Genomic DNA, 20932 nt, shown 5'->3' on the forward strand with positions numbered 1-20932 from the left:
GGTGTCCAGTGAGGGTTATATAAAAAAAATCACAGAATCATAGAATCATTTAGGTTGGAAAAGACCTTTAAAATCATTGAGTCCAAATCCCATCTGCCTGTTGATTGCTGCATTTTCTTACAGTTTACATTTTTTAAAGCTTTTTTTGGCGGGGAGAGGTAGAAAAGAATATGACTGGGACCGTTAGGACTGAAATCTGTCACTGAGCCAGTGAAAATAATGGTTGCTAGTGGTCTCTTGGGTGAGCTGACACTCTCAACCCTGTTCCACAGTTATCGCCTTTCACTGATGGCGTTCTGAAGTTTTGTTGAACTTTCAAATTCAGGCTGGTGGCCTTCTATGAGTGCCTGAGTTAAAAGTCAGTATCTCTCTAACAAATCTTTGTTTGCCATGAAGTCACCCACTATCGCTCTTTGTTTTGCAGCCTCCCACCGCAAAGAGAGAAGGTTTTATGTTTGTCTAAGGTTTTCATACGAAGGTTGTTTTAATTTTTCCTTTTTTTTTTTTTTTAAAAAAAAAATCTCCACAAATCTTTGTAGAAACTTCCTTGATGCTCCAAAGATACAGTATCTCATTTATTTTATTTGGTCAGGTTTAATAAATCATCTGCACTACTTCTCACTTTTTCCAAGTAAGAGAGCGGTATAATGTTTGCATATGGACCAAATTCGTATTGCTTGCCTTACTGGGTATTCCACTGATATTGCCTGGGGCGTCACTGAGAGAACATTATCGTCAGAACTTTGTCATCTGTTGCAAGATGGATTACACAGACTCTTCAATGTGTATACCATCAACTAAAGCAAATTTTAGCTCAATTGCTGGCTCAGACCACCTGTGCTTCCTTGTGTACGCTCCCAAATAATTCCTACCTATCAAGAACTGATAGAGAGAACTCCCCCAAATAAATATGTTATAGAAATAGTCCAATTCACCGACCAATTTAAAACATCCATGAAGTTAAATTTATACACGTCTCACTGACGGTAATTGAACTCAGACTCATGATCAAGTCTCTGCAAAACTGTGTTAGCCTGTCTTTTTTTTGCTCCTTCAACAGTTGAAAGGGGGAATGAAGGTGGATGTATATCAGCCCAAAACTCTTTACTTGTTTTTTTAATATGTAGGTCATTTATCTGGATGGACAGACTAAAGGAGAATAAAAATACATCAGACTCACCCAGTGTAGTTTTATACCATAGCCTAGAAATTTGCTGCTCTCTTCACAAGATACACATTTATTTGAGATGTGTAGCAATTCCCTTGTAAGGTCTGCTAAGTATAGCCACCTATTTTTTTACTGTATAATAATTTTGCAAATGTTGTCATTGGGTTTGTCTTTCTGTAAAGTCACTTACCCATTTTAATTTTTATGGGAATTTTTTGCAATTTATCTTTTAAGCCTGCAAGTAGTACCATGAAATGAATAGAAAAACAGTGTTTCTCCAGATGATGATCCTTACTGCTAGACATAACTATATATCCATATTCCACCCACCACAGGAATCCATTAAGGAACCAAAAGCAAACAGTTCTCAGTAAGGACAAATCAAAACCAAGGACATTTATTCACACTTCTACTGTGCTGTTGGTTACACTGCACCCTGGCACACAGGTATACAAAGTATAACCCTCTACATGACAGAAGATATCTTTTCTCTTCAGAAATCTTCTGGCTATTTTTCTATTTTATGCAGTCTCGCTGTACTCCTCAAAAGATCCGAGATAAGCTTACTTTTGTAAGAAAGCATTCAAGGTGGTAAAAAATACATTTGTTCACCAAGCATATTTTAAACTTTATAATCGTGAGATGATCAGAAGTTAATTTAACCTAGACAACATCTATGTAAACTGCCTTTTTTTAAAGTACTGTGACATCTAATATATGCAAGCAGCATTTTAATTAGATGCTATTATGTTAAAGAAAACTTTCAAAAATGGAATAAAAATTTATATTCCTGTTTATCTCAGATGTGTTTATATCTTCATTTTCCTTCTACTTCCAAAATGCACTAGAACTTGTAAGGACACCAGAACTTGCTAAATTAGTGTCTTTTCAGAAGATATTTTCTGTAATGATGACACCCCCAGTCTTGGATTACACATATAGGTTCTAATCTCAGCAAAATAGAAACTGAACAAATACCATTGTCTCCATACAGTCTTTCCTTCATCCATTCAGGCTGCTGAAGAGATTCCCTTAGTATCTGAAAGGTCAGACATGCTTAGTAGTTCCTGTATTGTTAAAAACCAAGTCCCTCTTTTAATCTCAGAGTCTTGTAGTCACAGAATCACAGAATGGTTTGGGTTGGAAGGGACCTTAAAGATCACCTAGTTCCAATGCCTCTGCCATGGGCGGGGACACCTCCCACTAGACCAGGTTGCTCAAAGCCCCATCCAACCTGGCCTTGAACACTGCCAGGGAGGGGGCCTTGAACACTTCTCTGGGCCCTGGAAGAGACTGGCCCCTGAATTACTGGAAGTCCCTGTGGATTTCCAGTAATTCTAGACTAAAGAATTTTGTTTTCTTGTAGAAATACCTGTGTTTAAAAACATGGTGACTTTTCTCCTTCCTAACATTAGGAAAGTTCTTCCCAAATTCATAATCAAGCTTTCAGCACAATAGAAACTAAATTATTAATGTAAAGGGTCACTGCATTGAATTCTGTATCACAATACATCACTTAGGAGAGGAATTCTGACATGTTTCTCTCTCTTATGGCCTAATTTACTTTCACTAAAGCTAGGGAGAGCTTCCCAAGTACTTCAACAGAAAGGAACCAAGTGTTAACCAGAGACAAAGGAGCTAACTTGATTTGAGGCAGAAAGGCAGTAGTGAGGGAATCTAATATTTTTCCAAGTGAGATTTTAAACCACTGCAAAACATCTTACATGCTTCTTCCTCCCTCCCCATAAGTAACTATTCTCATTACACAAAACGATGTGAAAAACAACTCATTTAGCAGGTGCTATGATGGCCAATTATGCATCTGTCAACAACGGCAAAATAAAATTCTCTCCTTGTCCAGTTCAGCTCTTGGGAGAACCAAAAGCTTAAAAAAAGGACACTTACTTGAAGCTTGTGTCTTCAGGAAACTGCATTTCAAAAAGAGGATTATCTCTGCCAGTAAACTTTGGGAAAGCTTTGGTAACTTACGGAACTGATGTTGACCAACAGACTTGGTAAATTAAAGCCTGAGTAAAGAATATCTAAACACGGAAATATTCCTGAGTAACTTCAGGTGTGAACAGTCTTGTCCAGAATGAATCTAGAACACATTCAAAAACATTGTCTTAAGTTATTTTGAAAACAGATTAAGTTATATCAGAAAATTACATTTGGTTTAGAATCAGAATGTTTTACATGACTTATTCAGGAATAGCTAATTTGCTTTAAACTTCATATCCTGCCTTACGGCAAAGACATGCAAAGATTTCTGGACAGACGTTCACACATTGTTAAGAGAGATTTCTTTCATTTCTTCTGTGAGTAATTATTTATTGCATTTTTTGTTGCATACAAAGATACATTGCAATCAAAACTATTGCCATTTTTCACTGTTTCACTAAAGCTTCTTTCAAAACAAACTACTTCTATATACACAGGTAATTTCTCACACACACTGAAAAAAAGAAACTCCCTGGCCAAGAGACAGTAAAGAGAAGAGTGTTTCTGAAATTTCATATCCCAATCAATGTCTTTGTCAGAAGGGCCATGTGCAGAGATGTTTCCTCCCACTAAGACGTGTTGCAAAGGGCTGCAGGTAATTAGGAAGAAGCAGATTTCTAAACAGAACAAAAAGAAAAGCTAACCGAGTCACGACATCTGTCATTCTGTTGTGTACCTGTAGGCCATCAATGTTTCCAAGCAAGCTGTTCACAACAGATGGAATGTCACCTTTTGGTTCAAGTATGAAACCTCAAAATGAGGACTACATATGTCACACTAAAGGTGTGATTTAGGGGAGCACCAAGGGTAATAAAAGACCCTATTACAATGCAAAACCAGAAACTTTGGAATGACAGAAGACTAATCTTTTATCAGCTAAATTTAAAAAAGAATGCTAAAATATATTTCTGGCTTTTTCTAACATCAGAAGTAACAACAATAATGTTTTATAGATGAAAGCCCCTCCATGTTTTTAACTAAATATTTTTAAAAATTTAAAAAAGAAGAAAGAAATAAAGGACATGCACATATAGGAGCACCATCTAAAATATCTATATACAACAGGCTCCAACAAAATGCTTCCCATTGAGGTCATTTAATCACTGTGACTACTAATAATACTAATAAAGGGTGAGAGAAACATTTTTCTACGGATTAGAAACTGGCTAAACAGACAGAAACCCAACAGCAGGGATATACAGCCAATTTCAGTAATCCAAAAGGTTAACAAAAAATGCCCAGTACCTTCTGTTAGGCATGTTTAATTTATTTATAAAAGGGAATGAATAGCACCAACACTTTACACATCATAAAATAATTTAGAATAGTCAGCAATGAAGAATGTTTGATTAACTCAAGAAAGCATGGTTAGTGGACAGCCTCCTGACGGGTAAAAGTCAGTACTGATTTATGAAGAGTAAGACACATTGCAGAAATCTTCTAAGCTACATACATTACCAGATCCTGAACAAGTTGTAGCTCCTCAAGTGAAAGACCTGAATGCAATTTGTATATAGACAAAAGAAAAAACACGAAAACACAGTTATGCTACTGTATAAATTTGTGAAATCATTAAATGTGAACTGTGTTTTTTTGTTGTGCTCATCAGAATTCTCCAAAGAAAGTACAGACCAAGAGCTTTCTGTTTGGAGGAGAACATAGTGAAGGAAAGGTAAGGCAGACTCACACTAATGTGTGCACAGAAATTATGTGACACAGTTTCCAAGGTATGAACTTGTTTCATACACAATTATTCTCACTTGTGTTTTGTTAGCTATTATTTATGAAATCAACCACATTCTAGAAATACCCAACATTATTTTGCACATTGAGACACAGTAGCATTGCATGGTTTTGAATTAGATATTACTGAAATTTTATTTGCTTAAACTGATACATATTTAGAGGTTTTAAACTCTTCCTCCTCCATGAGTTTTACAGGAAGGGCAATGCTTATACTGTATGGTAGTTTCACTTATTAGTAAGTTTTAATTTATTACCACAAAGGTGCTGGCACTTCAAAAGCATCATTGCAAATGAAGGACTAATGCTGTAACACACTGAATTTCATTTGCAAGGAAATGTGTCAATCTTTTGATTACATTAATGATCAAACAGAGTGTTTTAGGGAACACTCAGCAGTGTCGTGCAGCAAAGGACAAGGAAATCCTCCAAGTAAGGATTTGTACTTTAGAAGACAATGCCTGAAGGATGTAGCATATTTATGAGTTAGACTCAAGCTCCAACAAATGAGAAAATAATTTTGTCATTCAGTTTCATTTTTCAGTTCTGCTGGCTGAATGAAGAGCGAAGAAGATTATGAGGTTAAGACCAAGTATCAAGCTGTATATTATCGCGCTTTTCCATCTTCATAGACTACGGCTGATTAACATTTTTCCTTCCCAGTGTCAAAATCTTCTAGCAGTCTGACGAACTCTGGATGCTCTATGTCCCATGAAGAGGTGAATCTTGTCAAGATTTGATGCCCACCACAACAACCAAGAAGTGTTCACAGTTATATGTGTACCAGCAAACATACTGGCCAGGAACTGTTCCCTGCTCCTGTTGATGGCATGGGATGGTCTGTGTCCCCATTACTGAATCTTCCCCTGCCTCAAAACAGGATGCCTGCACCCAAACTAACTACTGGGAATAGTCCTGGGCCTCTGCCAAGCCCAGAACCATGCCAGGGTGCTGTCTGGGAGCTGCTGGCTGCTTCAGGCCAAAAAGCCTCTTAAAGACTAGTCCAAAAATGTCACTGCATAGCTGGCCCAGTACTCAAATCCACGCAGTAGCCTTACCTAGTTACAAGTATGGATGTAACCTTTGTGGCCCTTCTCTACTAATCAGACTTAGTTGAAGGCATCAACCTAAGACCCGGGTTGTGTTAAGGGGTCTCCTTAAGAAACCGTTAAGAGAAGCCTTCGTGAGAGTCAACAGGAAAACAGGGATGGGGTCCAAAACTGAATTTATCCTGGGGTAAACTGGCAATTTCTGCTTCATTTCTCTCAAGAAAGCATTATTTCACAGAAGTTTAAGAAAAAATTTCACAGTACCCCATTAACTTGCAGAGCACAAGGGCCCAAGAAATTAGCATCATTCAAAACCAAGAGCTGAAGAGCAACAAAGAAGGAGAGATAAGGAGATAGTACATTCTCCTTCTCATGCATGCTAGCTCAAGTTCATCAGCTTCCCTCATCACTCCACAAGAGTTAGATTATGAAAGAGCTTTAAATTGGGTAACAAAAATCAAATCTGCTAAACATACACTCCAAATATAAACATTTACTGAATTATTTGAACAATAAATACAACACATTAACCTCTAGCTCAGAATAATAAACTGTAAGCAATCAAAGGCTCTTAAAGCAGAGAATTTAAGACCAAAACCAAAACTAATGTAATAAAAGAATATCACATAAGAACTACACAAAAATAAAACCAAATGATCTAGCTACTAAAATACACATATGTGCTCAAAATCTTGTGGGAATCAAATATGCCAGTAAAAATAAAGGGAGAGATGGAAACACAAGTTTCTTATTATCACACTTCATATGTTATAAAACCTAACAGTTAACTTATTTTTGGCAAAGGGACAAAGGTTGCACAATGCTCTGGCTTACACAAATATTTTCTATTGTTAAATGCATCTTAAATGTAACTTGTCATAGATTAACTTCATGCACACAGTGCACCATGCAGTCTAAGAGTGTCCCAAAGATACCTACATTTCAAAACATTGATGAACAGCAAGCTGCCAGTATCTAGTGAGCCAGGTGTAAAAAAATTACTCAACAATTCATAGTTTAATTGAAAACAGATAAAATAATTTGTGTAATAAAGACTGTACAGATGTTGACCAAAGAAAAGTTGATATTTTTGGACAAATTACTGCATATGATACTTTCTAGAACACTCCCTCTTGAAAAGATAAAACAGTAATAAAAGTTCTCTCTCAAAAAATGCCCTTGTTTATGATTAAAAAGTGAAATATGCCTGTGGAAATATATTAAGTTAACCTTATGTTTCACATTTTTAGTTGCTGTTTCCTTTAAAGGAGAAAAAAAGTTAGATGGCAATGGTTATGAAGAAGTGCAAGAACCCACGCATGCATATATTAAAAACACACTTTACTCTTAACACTACACTTCTTTCCACTGAAGATTTTATAATGTAAAGGAAGAGGCAATGATTTAGCAAGAGTGAATGCTTAAGAGTAAAAATTCAGTATTCTTCATTCATTATCCACTAGCAGAGTGAGCTATTACTGAGTACTAACGGTTTGGCATTTCCAAATTTGTAAGGACATGGTCCTACCTCAGCCTTCTTATTGCTTCATAGAGACAAAGGAAAATATTCAGATGCACAAGAACATGCAGCAACACCTCTCACTCTGAGTTACACAAACCAAGACTGAGTCGCAGAAGCAATGATACATATGCATTATGTATTCAATTTTAAAAACAGTGTCCTTCATAGTAGTACTCATCACAATTTATATTTCCATTCTTTCCCATACACTTCCCCATGTATAGCCATCAATCTACTTGCCTTGAGATAAGAAGCTGCTGTTAAAATCATAACCACTCTTAATTTTTGGTTTAGTAACATAATGGCCCAAAATCTAGTGAACTGTTTATAAATCATTTAAAGATGAGAAGACAACAACAAAGCCCTAAAGATATTTATCATCATTATTAACAATTTATCTTATGAAAGCATTTAAAGGTCCAAATTCAGAGCAGGAACTTTATTTTACATCAAACTACTTTATTATATATTGTTGGGATTAGTCAAACAATGTTTTTATTTCATTTTAATGAGAACTAGGATTGAAAGTTTGTGGATAGCAGAATATAGCTTCCACAGGAAAGACATGATATTACCCGTAGGCTAAGCATGTGCACTGCTTTGCTAATAATGTAACTCCCATTCTACAAGGTTAATGTACCTGAAGTTCTGATGCTCGCTTCATCATCTCCAGTGTGATGTAGCAACCAATAGAATGAGCAATCAGTACCAGCTTTATATCTTTTGATACATTCTTTTTGAGGAAGTTCAGCTTATGCTCTACTTGTCCGCTAAGTCCAAAAACATCCTCTAGCTCCTTAATATCTGTGTCTGAAACATAGAAGAAAAAAAGTCCTTTGTTTTAATGACAGAAATTTCAAGTATCTCATGTTTTTTTTTCCACTTCTTTGGAAAACTCTGAAATAATTAAACTTATTAATTAAAAAAAAAGAACAAACAAACTTAAAAATTTAATTTTAAGTTACCACAACTGGTAAATACAGACTTATGAATCACATGCACAGGATGTGAAGCCTTACATGTAGCTGGGGAACCAGGGAAGGATACGGAAACACATGGAGCTTCATGGCACATCATCTAGCGCTATGTTCCCCTTCATTCAGAACGAGACCAAACTCAAGGCATTGGATCAGCTTAAATCAATCCAACTTTTCATTAAGAGATCAGGACGTATAATAGCAATCCTTCCCAGGAACAAGAGTCCCTTCACTCAAGACAAGCTATCCTACATGTTATCAAGCACCAAGAACCTTCAGATACCCAAAATCTCCTGTCTCAAAATAAAGATGCAGAAAAAAGTCCCACGGTATGAGGAAAAATATGAAATACATATTGTGCCAACACACGGAGCACTAGCACTTACATAAACTACCCCTGTTTATGCAGGTTCTTGTTGTCAATCCAGCTACAAAGAGGAAGATAAGGTTAGAGCTTCACGGTTCTATTTCATAGTGCAATTTCATTCCTGTTTTGCCAGGGACCTCCTACAGAAGCTTGAGCAATCACGATAGGGACTTCACTACTCGCTTCCTGGCCAGTCAACAAGACAAGGATTATCTGGTGCCTGTAACAATTTACAGTAATTTGGGCATTTTTAACTCTTGATCAAGAAGTGGGTAACATGGCTCTCAAGTTCTCCAATCTAAGGGCATTTACAGCTTTTTCATCTGCTAGAAAAGTGCTCTACCACTATACTAAAAGCTATATTAAAGATACACCACTCCAAATTAAGCTGGACTACTTGATGGAAAAGACTGTAAGAAGAAAGCCTGAAAAAAAAAAAAAAGAAAGAAGAGAGGCAGAAAGCATGAAGGAATGTATGCCTATAGCTTATCTGAAAGAGATGTACTGGTATTAATATCACTTAATCTCTTAAATCCATGCTATTATCTCATACTCCAGTTTAAACCCCTGATCTTTTAACGTGTTGACTTGAAATACAGCTTTAGTCTGGAATAAGCCAAATCTCCTTGCAGCAAGGTTCAGTCACATGGCTGGGACTAGCTCACTACTGAGCCACGGTACTACAGGCAGCATACAGGTTCCTGGCAAAAGTCACCCACCTCTGACAATTCAGGAGCAGCTACCAGAGGTAGTTAACACACAACTCTAACCAGCCCACCAACAGTGAGGTGTTTAACTTCTCACTTGGTTTCTTTTGATGTCCTCTGCATCAGTTCCCTATGTAAAAAATAGATGTGGAAGAAAGTATCCACCAGACAGAGACACTGTGAAGATACATACGCTAAAGACACTGAAAGGCACTGAGAAACTACTTGTAAGAGAAAGCTAGCAGTATAGGTCCATTTCAGATGTAGTTGGTTTTGTGATTGCTTGGAGAAAGAGGTTAGAGAAGCCTTTCTGCCTCTGTCTGTGAACATAGTCCATCAAACTATAAAGGCGGACTGTTTTCTTAACATGCATGTGGTAAATTTGATGGCAATTGGTCAGTAACCTCACATGATAAAAATTACTAAAGCTATTGTAGTGAAGTTATCGGGGGTTGACAGTGACAGTATTAATTGGTAGCCTGAGCTGGCACTATATTGCCTTTTTGATCATCTATATGAAACATAACCTTTTGAAGGAAAGTAATTGCTAATGCATGTGTTCTGATGCCTTTTTTCTTAGCTGAAACTATTACACAGAAGTCACGACAAAGAAGTTCTTCAGTTAAACTAATATTTCTACTAAAACTACTAATGATCATATCCCAAATAATTTATAGTAGTTTACTCTAAATGAAAAAGCGGCTTACTAAAACACACTCAAGGAATGCAAAATTAGATGAGAAGTAATACTTTGCCTATTAGGCTTTCTACAAGTAACGGAAAACAAATAGCTTGTTCTGTTTCCCAAAACCCTAAATAAAAGCCTAAGGCCAAAACATTGTTTTTAAATTTAGTTTCTTTTTTTAGCAAAAGCTGTCTTTCCTACTTTTTATTCATTTATTTACACAGCAGTTTAACCTCATGCAGGAGTGGGCTGTCTACATCGCAAGTCTAATTAAGGGTATATACAACACATGTAAAACACAGAATACTAGAAATACAATGGCCCACTGGATATAGCAACAAGTGAAAGAGTATGTTATGTTGCATATCTATGTATTACTCTGTGTTGGGTTGAATAGGTCAATTTTCCATTATAAACATTTGCTATCATTTCCATACCGCTTTAGCTGGGCACTGCCATCTCCAGTGATTTATCAGCACATCTTTTAATGTTTGAGATTCCACTCATAGCTTTAATTCTTGAAAATAAGTGATTTTACAACAATTTCATCTTATTTCCAGGTAAGAGCAAGGGAAAAGGAGGTAAAGTAGGTGTATAAATCTTCTAGAGAACTTCTCATGGTTCACAAGACCCCAGAAACCAAGCAGGAAACAAAACAAATTTTTATTTGTACTGTTCAATCTCATGAGATAAACGGCTGCTTTTCAATACACAAATTCAGTATCTGCTAGAACAGATGCTGAACATGACTGCAATGCAATTAATAAACAACACAGCAGTCTAGCCCAGTCTCAACATTTTCCGAGTTAAGGTAGATAACTATGTTAAACAAACACAGTTAATTATTTTAGTTATTAAGACACTAGATAACTAATTTAATATTTGGTTACCTAATAAACAGCAGTGTAGAGAGATTCAGGGCAATATATTCATAGCTGTTACTGATTTCAGCAGAAATGTGCCTATTCAGAACCAGTTTTGTTGCCAAAGCAAGAACCCTGAGGAAGGATACAGGAGAGGATTAAGAGTAGAGTGAAAATAAGGGCTTTTTCCTCCTCACATTTGCCCAGACTTCGGTTTAGGACTTGAACATACTCACCTCAAGCCCATGCACTAGTGTTTCCTTAAGGGAGCAGGAGAGAGCAGAGCTTGCAGAAGTACTTTTCAGTTGGATGAGTCAGTTGTGATTGATGATGATCACAGAGACCCATCCTACTGCACTGGGCCAAAGCATCCTCAGTGCAGCCCTGCTCTGCACCACTCAGAGCAGATTCCCACGTTTACTGGCCTGTTACATACACATACAATCTTCTCTTAGACTGAAAGTGAGTCCTGACAGCCAATGCTGACCCCAGAGAATTGTTTCATCTGTTTAATACAACTTTTTCTTTTCTTCTGAAATACTGGTTTGTTGCCAAACCAAATCCCATTGGCACTACTCCTAGAGAAGCCACACTGGAGGATGAGGGTGCAGTGTGGGGTCTGGAGATCCACAGGTAAAACTCTCCCCATCACTGACTGACCCCGCACTCCTGTCAGGTGAAACTCCAACGTCCCATAACCCTACATTGAAATATGCATCCTATTTTACTTCTGGACAAATGTAAAATTGCCCATGCCTTGTGTCAGTTCATGTTTCCACAACACAAACGCTACACTTCTAATAGTCCAAAATACATGAGAGCTGGGCCACGTCACAGGTTTGGAAGATTTATTTATTTATTTTACAGAATAAAATTGCCCAGGAATTATCCAAAATCAACATGAATTTCTTGGGTGGAGAAGCTTAAATGGGTTCTTTATATAAGCAAACAGACTTGCACAAACACACTGGCAGTCAGCTCACTGATGGCTCTACATCAGAGAAGGGACCAGAGTTACTTCACCTCAGGTGTGGAATAAATGGCACGGCTGAAGGAGAGTTCATTTAAGCAGTTTTCAGACAGTAGAAATTATATGACTTGTACCTTATGCTGCAAACACCCCATCTGGGCCAAGGCATGTGATTTTAAGACTTTATTTAGCTCAAGTGTATTAAAAGAAATACAGTATATTTCTTTATTTTCTTTGGCAAAGCATTAATCTTCTGATGTGCTTTTGGAAAAACAAATGCGCCATCACTTTAATGAATCTCTTTTTCTGACCTCTGCTAAACCCACAGTCAGAAAACAATGATAGATTAAAATAAAGTGTTTGCTCTAAGATTAGTCGACAAGTTAATCTTGCTAGGAAAGAGGACTGGTTTTCAGGGAAATAACAGAGAATTGTGTTTGTTTTTCTGCTGCATATGCAAGGGAAATTCTTAGGCAAAAAAAAAAAAAAAGCCTATCAGTTATATGAGCAGACTTTAGACTGGAGATTCATAAAATTTAGCCTTTTATTAAAAACTCTCAAAAATCACAGGGTCCTTTCACTGGATGATTCAAAAAGATATTGGAGGACAGATTTTCCAACACTACCCTCAAATATGTGCATATAATTTGTGCATGCCTTTGTACTTCCCTGATTTCACAATGGAATGCTTGTGAAACTCCCAGCTACCCTGGTCACAAGAGGTGACTGAACATCTGAGGTCGGTACATATGGACACTTGTCCACTTGTCATGGAGTGACTTCAAAGTCTGTCCCAGGATCCGCTCATACACAAGGTCTCCAAATTACTCACAAAGAAGTAAGAAACTGTGTGAAAAGGTGACTTGTAATTATATGCCATGAAGGAAAGGGAGGTAAAAAACACTGCCCTACCACCACTGTATCTTCTTCTTCCCTGGGTCATTTACTCCAGGAGGTAATACCAGGATGTCTAAGGACAAACTCTAATGAACCACTCATATAAACTCTTGTGGTCAAGAATTTTCAGAACAGGACCTTTTACAGCATAAGGACAAGTAAGGTACTGGAGACTGAACTAGGGGACTGGAAAAAGATTCACCTCCTCCTCTGAAGATACTGCTTATTTCAGCTGCATGATGCATCACCATTCTGCTTAATGTTAACAGCAAAGAGAAATAACAAGTTTAAACACATGAAAATGCAACAACATCACAAGTAGGAAGAGGAAGAAAAGCAAAGAGGGAGAAGATACTGAAATGTCAGTAATGATATCAAAGTGTATGAAAACGGAAGGCACAAAGCATCAAGTACAGCCAACCAAACAATCAGGACAGCTAGCTCAGGGTCACGTTAAGTCCACTGCACCTGCATCAAATACTGTAAGCGCAACCAACATACAGGGCCAAGTGTTTCAGTCTTTATGCCCCACCTACTTCTTCCACTACAAATACATACAAACACTGGTGGGAGGAGCAGCAGCTGTGACTGAGTAACTACTGTTCAGACGGAGCAACCTGTGGAAAGTTTTATCTTTGCCTTCATGTAGTGACAGGCAGAAAGCAAATCCACAACTAAATTACTCAGAAGGATTACCTGTTAAACTGGCGTGCATAGTCAGAAGTCTAATTCTGGAAATCAGACAAATCATTTGGTTTTGTTCTTACAGCAAAACACAATCATTCCCTGCAACTGAATGATGCCGTCTGAAAATGTTTAAATATAACTGTAAGCTTAAAAACTGAGATTTCAGGTTTGTGGGTCTAGTATGGGCAAACGTGTTAGAAAATACATCTTCTAAAGATATGTTGCTTGAAGCCTGAATGCTTCACTCAATCTTTCATTTGATTATTGAACCCTGGATAATTTGTATCAGCAAGCGATAAAATGCCAAAGAAATGGGATGGAAACCATGAAAGAATGTTCAATAAATACTGAAGAACTCCTCCTGACACCAGAAACCAGGTCTTAAAGCATTGTGTTTTAGATTAACCCTTAGACCTTAATCTGGCCCTAGTACCCTCAGGAACTGTTCATGCAACTTTTAAGATAAACACACCACTCATTAGTGTTTATTGGAGCAATTACTTTTTGTAAAGGTATCCTCCACAAATAAATTACCATTTACTCAAGATACTGAAGTAGTCATATGTATTATTTTCTTTATTAGAAAAATAACAAGACCTTAATTTACAAATTGAACTACTGATTTCCTTTGTATCTACATACCTATTGCCGAGACACTTGTTTAACACCTAATCTGTTTTTCAAAGGAAGCTGTATTATAATTAAATTAGTACTAGCATAGTCTGACAGAATGAACTAATAAACATGACAAATACTAAACCCCAATTTTTTATTAAAAGCATACAGAAGCACACTGAACTTATTAAATGAAGGTATCTGTGGGAGACTTCTTTTTATTTTGCATTCCCAGGCTCGCTCCCCTCCAATTGATTAGAGTAACTATTACCAAGGTATAACGAGATAACAGTACAAATTTTGAAGTAGAATTTTGTTGGTTGTCTCCAACTTTGCCAAGGCAAACACCGTTGAGCAGTGTTTTGTTATGCAGTTCTACACCAATCTGTGCCTCCAGAATCACTGTAACATCTATAAAGCAAATCTAATATGGGTGTTCTACACCACATCGATGGAAAAGTTTTCTGTATTTAAATGACTGTATTTTACAGTCAGTAAGCTGAATAACTACAGAAAGTGCAATTTGTAAGAATTTTCAATATCATATTATTTAAAAATTAAAAAAGTAAAACAAAATTTAAAAAATTGCAAGGGTAGAGGTTAGAGAACCATCACTATATAGGAGCAGATCTAAATTGCCATCATAAAGTGACCCCAATGAGCAAAAATAAAGAGGTCTGAGCCTATGGGAAGCTGATGGTTTATGCTACATTTCTCATTTTCTGGACACGCTGAGGCCAAACAAAAGGCTCTGTGAATTCCTTTCTTCACCTGCCCCAAAAAACTAGAATGGACTTCCTTGCTGAGGCTGACTGCTAGGTAAAATGTATCTTGATACAGAAACAAGTATAAAACCCTTTGTGACTTTTTTAGTCTCATACTTTTTTAACTTCTAGGCTGCACCTTTGATGGCAGGACACTACTTGGACTGTTAAGGACTGCTTTTCAGCAGACCTAATTATTTCGCAGAAAAAGACCTGTAACACCACGCTCATTGGTGTTGGTTTCGAGTAAGGTCATTCCAACACACCTGGTATCCGACTCAGCACACCATTTTTATTTACAGAATACCCTCTTTGAGAGAAGTAACTACAAAGCATACGAAAACAACGGTATGCCCTTACTTTACCATAAATTAGGCTTTTATCTAGACTTTACCCATTTTTTCCCCAGTTTTGAAGTAATTTCAGGTCTAGGTGTGCATATCTACCCCTGCAAAATAACAATTTCAGTATTGGCAGTCGTTCAAAACATTCCAGTAATTCTCCTCTCTTCCAGTAATCCCAAAATGAATCAACTTTACCACAACTTATTCAGGAAAAATCACTGAACATAGCCTGAAATAGTTAGGACTACATACAAGTAAACAGGTACCAAAAAACCCAGCAACACCAGTCTAGCGGGAACATCTGAACACGTTACTCTTCCTGGGGTGCTGAGGTCTCTAGGCATTCTACAGTAGCTCCACAGCAAAGACAAGCCACCAGAGCAGATGTCAGCATAACCAGTCTCAGCCTTCCCATACCAGGTGCTGAAGTGAAGCACACCGCTCTGGCATTGCCGGAAAAAATCAGGTAAAAAGAGGGATTAGGAAGAACACAACGAAGTAGCCTTGCATTGGCAGAGACTTCATAAACAATTAAAGGAAGCAGAGGTCATGTACTCTACAACTGCATGAAAAGAGGTTGTAGCGAAGAGGGTGTCAGTCTCTTTTCCCAAGTAGTAAATGACAGGACAAGAGGAAATGGCCTCAAGTTGTGGCAGTGGAGGTTTAGATTGGATATTAGGAAAAATTTCTTCACCAAAATGGTTGTCAAACACTGGAACAGGCTGCCCAGGCAAGAGGCTGAGTCACCATCCCTGGAGGTATTTAAAAGACTAGATGTGGTGTAGATGTGGTGCTTAGGGTGATGGTTTAGTGGTGGACTTGGCAGTGATAGTTAATTATGGGACTCTATCTTAAACGTCTTTTCCAACCTAAATGATACTACTATTCTGTGATTGTACTTGAAGATCTGATGGTTAAAAAAATGAAGCCAGTAACAAGACCTTCAGAAAAAGTGTGCGCTTCTACCTGAAAGGTCTCAACATTCAGTCTGAGCCTCTGGAAAGGATCATTGTACCTGTAACATCTGGCCAAGCAACACAGAGAAAATTTCCATTATATTGCTGATTTGCTGAGGCTTACGCCATGAAAAAAGGCTAAGTTGTAAAAAGCAGTCTAGGTCCCCCAAAACCCACTTTCAACTGTTCAAAAAGTCTATTCTCCTTGCTTTGCCTGACTAGCAGGTGATACTCCTGCAAATGTCTACCTGGCATGTTTCCCTTAGGAACACTACTTCAGGTCATATGTGAAATCGGTATCACCCAGTTTTGTAAGGGCAAATGCGCTTCACTGGTATTTGAATTATCTTGCACCATCAGCCTGAGGCACGTGACGTACGAGTCTCTCCAGGAATAATGCACAGAAAGAACATTGTTCCTTCAGGCAATCCTTTACTAGAAAGTGTATCATTATCAAGATCTTTTCATGTTTGGCCAGATGTAACATCTTCCAACTTAACAGCGGGAAAATTCAGTCTTGAATCTGAGAGACAGAACTTTCTTACTGAATGAAGCAACTAAAACCAACTTCAGAAAATAGCATACTTCAACAACAGTTTGCATTTGCACAGTTTAACAATAGGAGAAAAAAAAAAAAATTATGTTCTATAGATCACCAAGACTGGGTAGATATAGCATAGGAGGTAAAGAAAGGACAGCAGCAATTGTGTTGAATGAGTGTTGAAGGAACAAAAATGGATGAATTCTCACTTCACAGGAACCGATTCAGCTGATGTATGATAAATGAGGTGCTGTGCCACAGCAGGCACGTCTAACAGACACACCTATTGAAAACAGCACTTCAAAAGTTTGCGAAGTTTAAACAGATACAAAAAGAGAAAGGGACTGAGAGCAAACAAGGGAGAGCCGAAGTTCGGAGCAAAGACAGACAGCTGGCCAAGGAAGACAATCCATGTTATTCCACAGACAGGGAATAAAAATAATTATTTTAAAAGTAGGAAAAAATGACAAGGATCACATCGCAATGTTAAGAGGGGGAAAAGGGAAAAAAAGCAAGCGGCTGAGAGTATATCTAGAGGGGCAGTTATACAGCAGCACAAGTAACAATACAGACTTCGTACTTCACAGCAACCAGACAGATCAATGGGTGACATTTTCTGAAGTGCTCGATGCTTCTACTGAATCCAAGCTAAAACTTTTAATTTGTTAGGCCAGTCCTGATTTATCTTGAAAACCCATCCCAAAATTTTATTTAGAACTGTGATATAGACTGAAATGTTCAAATAAGTATGACTTTTCAGAATAATACTACAATAACACCTGTCTTGAGAGCAACACTAAAATAACACGAATGCATTTACTACTTCACGAGCTATTATAGTGGCATTAGGATGGCATTCAGTATAACTTAGTCCTTTTCCTTTACTCCTGTGTATAGTCATCTTGGATGATACTATTTTAACAGAAGTATGGAGGAGAGTGTAGGTTTCTATCTTCATTTGTCCACAAAAATGTTAAATTTAATATCTAGAGTAACTACCTGCAGTAAACAGATCCAAATTATTTAACAATACTCTCTAGCACCCTTCTTATCTTAATAAGAAGTAAACGACCCACTTAGGCAAACACAACATTTCATTTCATTTCATCTTTCATCAAAATTGATGGATTACAAGAAGTTTCCAAAATTATCATCTTAGTTTCTCTGATGCTGTAAACCAGTGTCACACCGCCGACTGCAGAGCTGTACCAGTTTATCCCAGCACAGAACGTGACCCCGTGCTACTGGCGCTGCGGGCTGTAGCACGAAACACATGCAAATTATTTTGCAATGCAGTGCTGCTCACAGTGCTCAATCAATGTTTCTAATTGCTACCTGTCTCGAAGAGCCCTGTAAGTCTGTTTGGGCTCCTCTTTGCGCGAGGAGCGCGAGCTGACAGAGAGGGGAACCAGCTGTGGCTCAGCGACTCCCGGCATTGATCCTCACTGGATGTCGGAGCAACAGGGGGCCTGCTGCCGGCTGGCATGACATGAAGCGAATCCAGCAGCTGGGAGAATCTAGTTCTCTGGTCTGACACTCTCCACTGAGTTACGCTTTCTGCCATCATTGGAAAAGGCCACGATTTTGAGCACTCCGTGCTCTGTCTTTCATTACTTCGCACAGCACAAGGCAAAAGAGAATTGGACAAAACAGCATATGTAAAAGCTTGATTTTATTAAAATCAGTGGCAAAACTGAGGAAGGGAAATAGAATTTCACCTTGTAGTTTCTTTAAGTACAGCAGGTTTCTTTGTCAATTGCTGATGCTTTAAATAACAATCTGCATGTGCTGTATAGGGCAAATTTTATATTTTTGAGGACAAAACATTTTTGTCAAATTGACCACTTTAAATTCTGATTTGTATCTTCTCAGTATTCTGTTACACTATTTTTTACACTATTAATTAATAAAAATTAATTGGCAGATTTATTCTCTCTTACCAAGACAGCAGTTTCCTTTTTAACCTCCCTGAAGAAAAGGCTGAAGGTTTCATTCTTAGTCACCTTGCTCAATTGCCTAGCATAGCAAGTATAGCAACATGCCAAATACACTGCGACGGCTTTATTTTTCTTGACATTTTATCTTATAGCTGAAATAGACTAAAGTACCACCACTACAAAATTGATCTGTCATTATAGACGAATAAGAGATTTTTTTGGTCTTCGTTTTGCACAGGTGCTGCATAGAAAGCAAACCAATTCACCTGGGACCCATGAGGAGCCCTAGGGTTACAGGCAGCCAAAGGCTGATTTTCTCATTCATTTACATTAGCAGACATTGAAGCCATAGCTCATTACAAAGTCTTTGAAATTGCCTGTGGCTTTACAGTATAATTTACACAAAAAGACAGCAACAGAATTTGACCTGCACTCTACACATAAACAGATCCACATATGATCGTATAGAGTTTAATATATAACAAAGTGCATTCAGAAATACTGAAATTGGTCTCTTCTTCCTCCAAATCATGTAAACACCAGTACAGAAGTCAGAAGAGTCTCTGACAGCAAAGATTCAGGTTGCATGTTTGAAACCACAGTTCGTTTCTGAACAAACTGACACTACAATTGTTCAACCCGAGTCCACAGTACTGTATCATTTTGTGCTTTATCACTTCTCGAAGCACATGGCCCCCACTCATATCGTGCTGAGAGATTTAAGTAGATACACTAGAGGTTAATTCATTAGCGAAGTGATTATCTAAGAATGATGCCATTTGCAGTTACTTCTTCCTGCACAGTCTCCCTTACAGTTTCCTGCATTTCCCTGAAATGCCTACACTGCTCCTTAAAGAAAGGGAAACTCCTCAAACCAAAGCAAACACAAAGACTCCATCTGCCAAACCTGATTATTTTTAGAATCTGGGGTTTATGTTGTGCATTGGTGATGGTTCCTCAGTCTTACAACTGTAGATCACTGTGAATTAAACGTAAAATTGCCACTAAACACTGGATAGATCCCATCAAGATCTGCACCATTTGTTGCAAGTTTTGCAAGAATCAAAATTAAATCAAAGGTCTCTATCATAAAGTAAAAATTTTTATTAATAAATAATCAGCTTTCTTCCTACAGCTAACCTATGCAATGAATAGACTTTTTGACTCAACTATCAAAACAAATCCAGACCTGTTACACCTTCAGATAGAAGGGATTATTCTCTGCTATGGGGACAGATCGTTTTCATTCTGTTAGTGAATGCAAATATATCTTTCAAACTGACTTGGATTAAACAATTCCTTAGCATTCTCCCTGGGGAAAACAATCTGATTCATCTCTATTTTGTTTATTGAATTATTTTCCTTTTTTAATTTCCCTGCAATAGTACGGTAAACATTTAAACGAGGTACTCTGAAACATCACAGCACTGCTCATCTCAGTGAACTGTGACATGTCTTCTGAAGTCAAGACACCAAAAGATATAAATGTTACCTTTTCATAAGGTTCACATTCTTGAACACTTCCCGCCCCCCCAACAGCCATCTGCATCTAATTAGAAGTGATGGTATCAGCTGGAGAACATACCTATGTCATGGGGTGAAAGGTGGAAAATGATCCATAAACAATCTCAAAACCTACATCCAAAGTTTCCTGGAATGCAGTAAAGACATTACACTCTCCAATGGATGGATGTCAATTTTTATTTTTTTTTTTAATGTCTTGTTTTCTGGATAAGGATCCAGAAGACTGTATCAGGTTTCAAAAGTTGTTACTTTAAAACACATATTTAAAAAGAGAATTACATTACCCTTACTTGTAGATGAGACATTCTGGTTCTTTTAACAGGGGAATTAGTTGAATAAAGTACTAGAAGGGATTTGAAAGCTATTCATGGACATTTTTAATAATATGCCTACAGATACTATGTTGACAGACTCAGTGGAAAACCTTGAAAGAAATAGAGAATATAGAGAACCTATTTTTCATATAGCCATAAGAAATGTAAAGACAAAGTCCTCTTCTTAGTAACATCAACAAAATTTGGTCACTACTCCACCAAAGTCAATGGAAAATAGAGCTATGCATTAAGTGGTACCAGACTCAGCTTAATACCGTTTAAGTAATCATTACAAATAAAT

General features: G+C 37.6%; 1 protein-coding gene across 1 annotated transcript in view; it reads right to left on the reverse strand.

Moving 5' to 3' along the window:
• LDAH (lipid droplet associated hydrolase) overlaps positions 1-20932 on the reverse strand; it is a 165508-nt gene that overhangs the window by 59101 nt on the left and 85475 nt on the right. The window contains exon 7 of the mRNA XM_086460479.1: positions 8124-8293. Within this exon, the coding sequence (XP_086316605.1) occupies positions 8124-8293 (170 nt within the window). The remainder of the gene's footprint in view (positions 1-8123; positions 8294-20932) is intronic.

Source organism: Leptosomus discolor, chromosome 2 (assembly GCF_034619465.1).
Source record: "Leptosomus discolor isolate bLepDis1 chromosome 2, bLepDis1.hap2, whole genome shotgun sequence".
NCBI classification, from domain to species: Eukaryota; Metazoa; Chordata; class Aves; order Leptosomiformes; family Leptosomidae; genus Leptosomus; species Leptosomus discolor.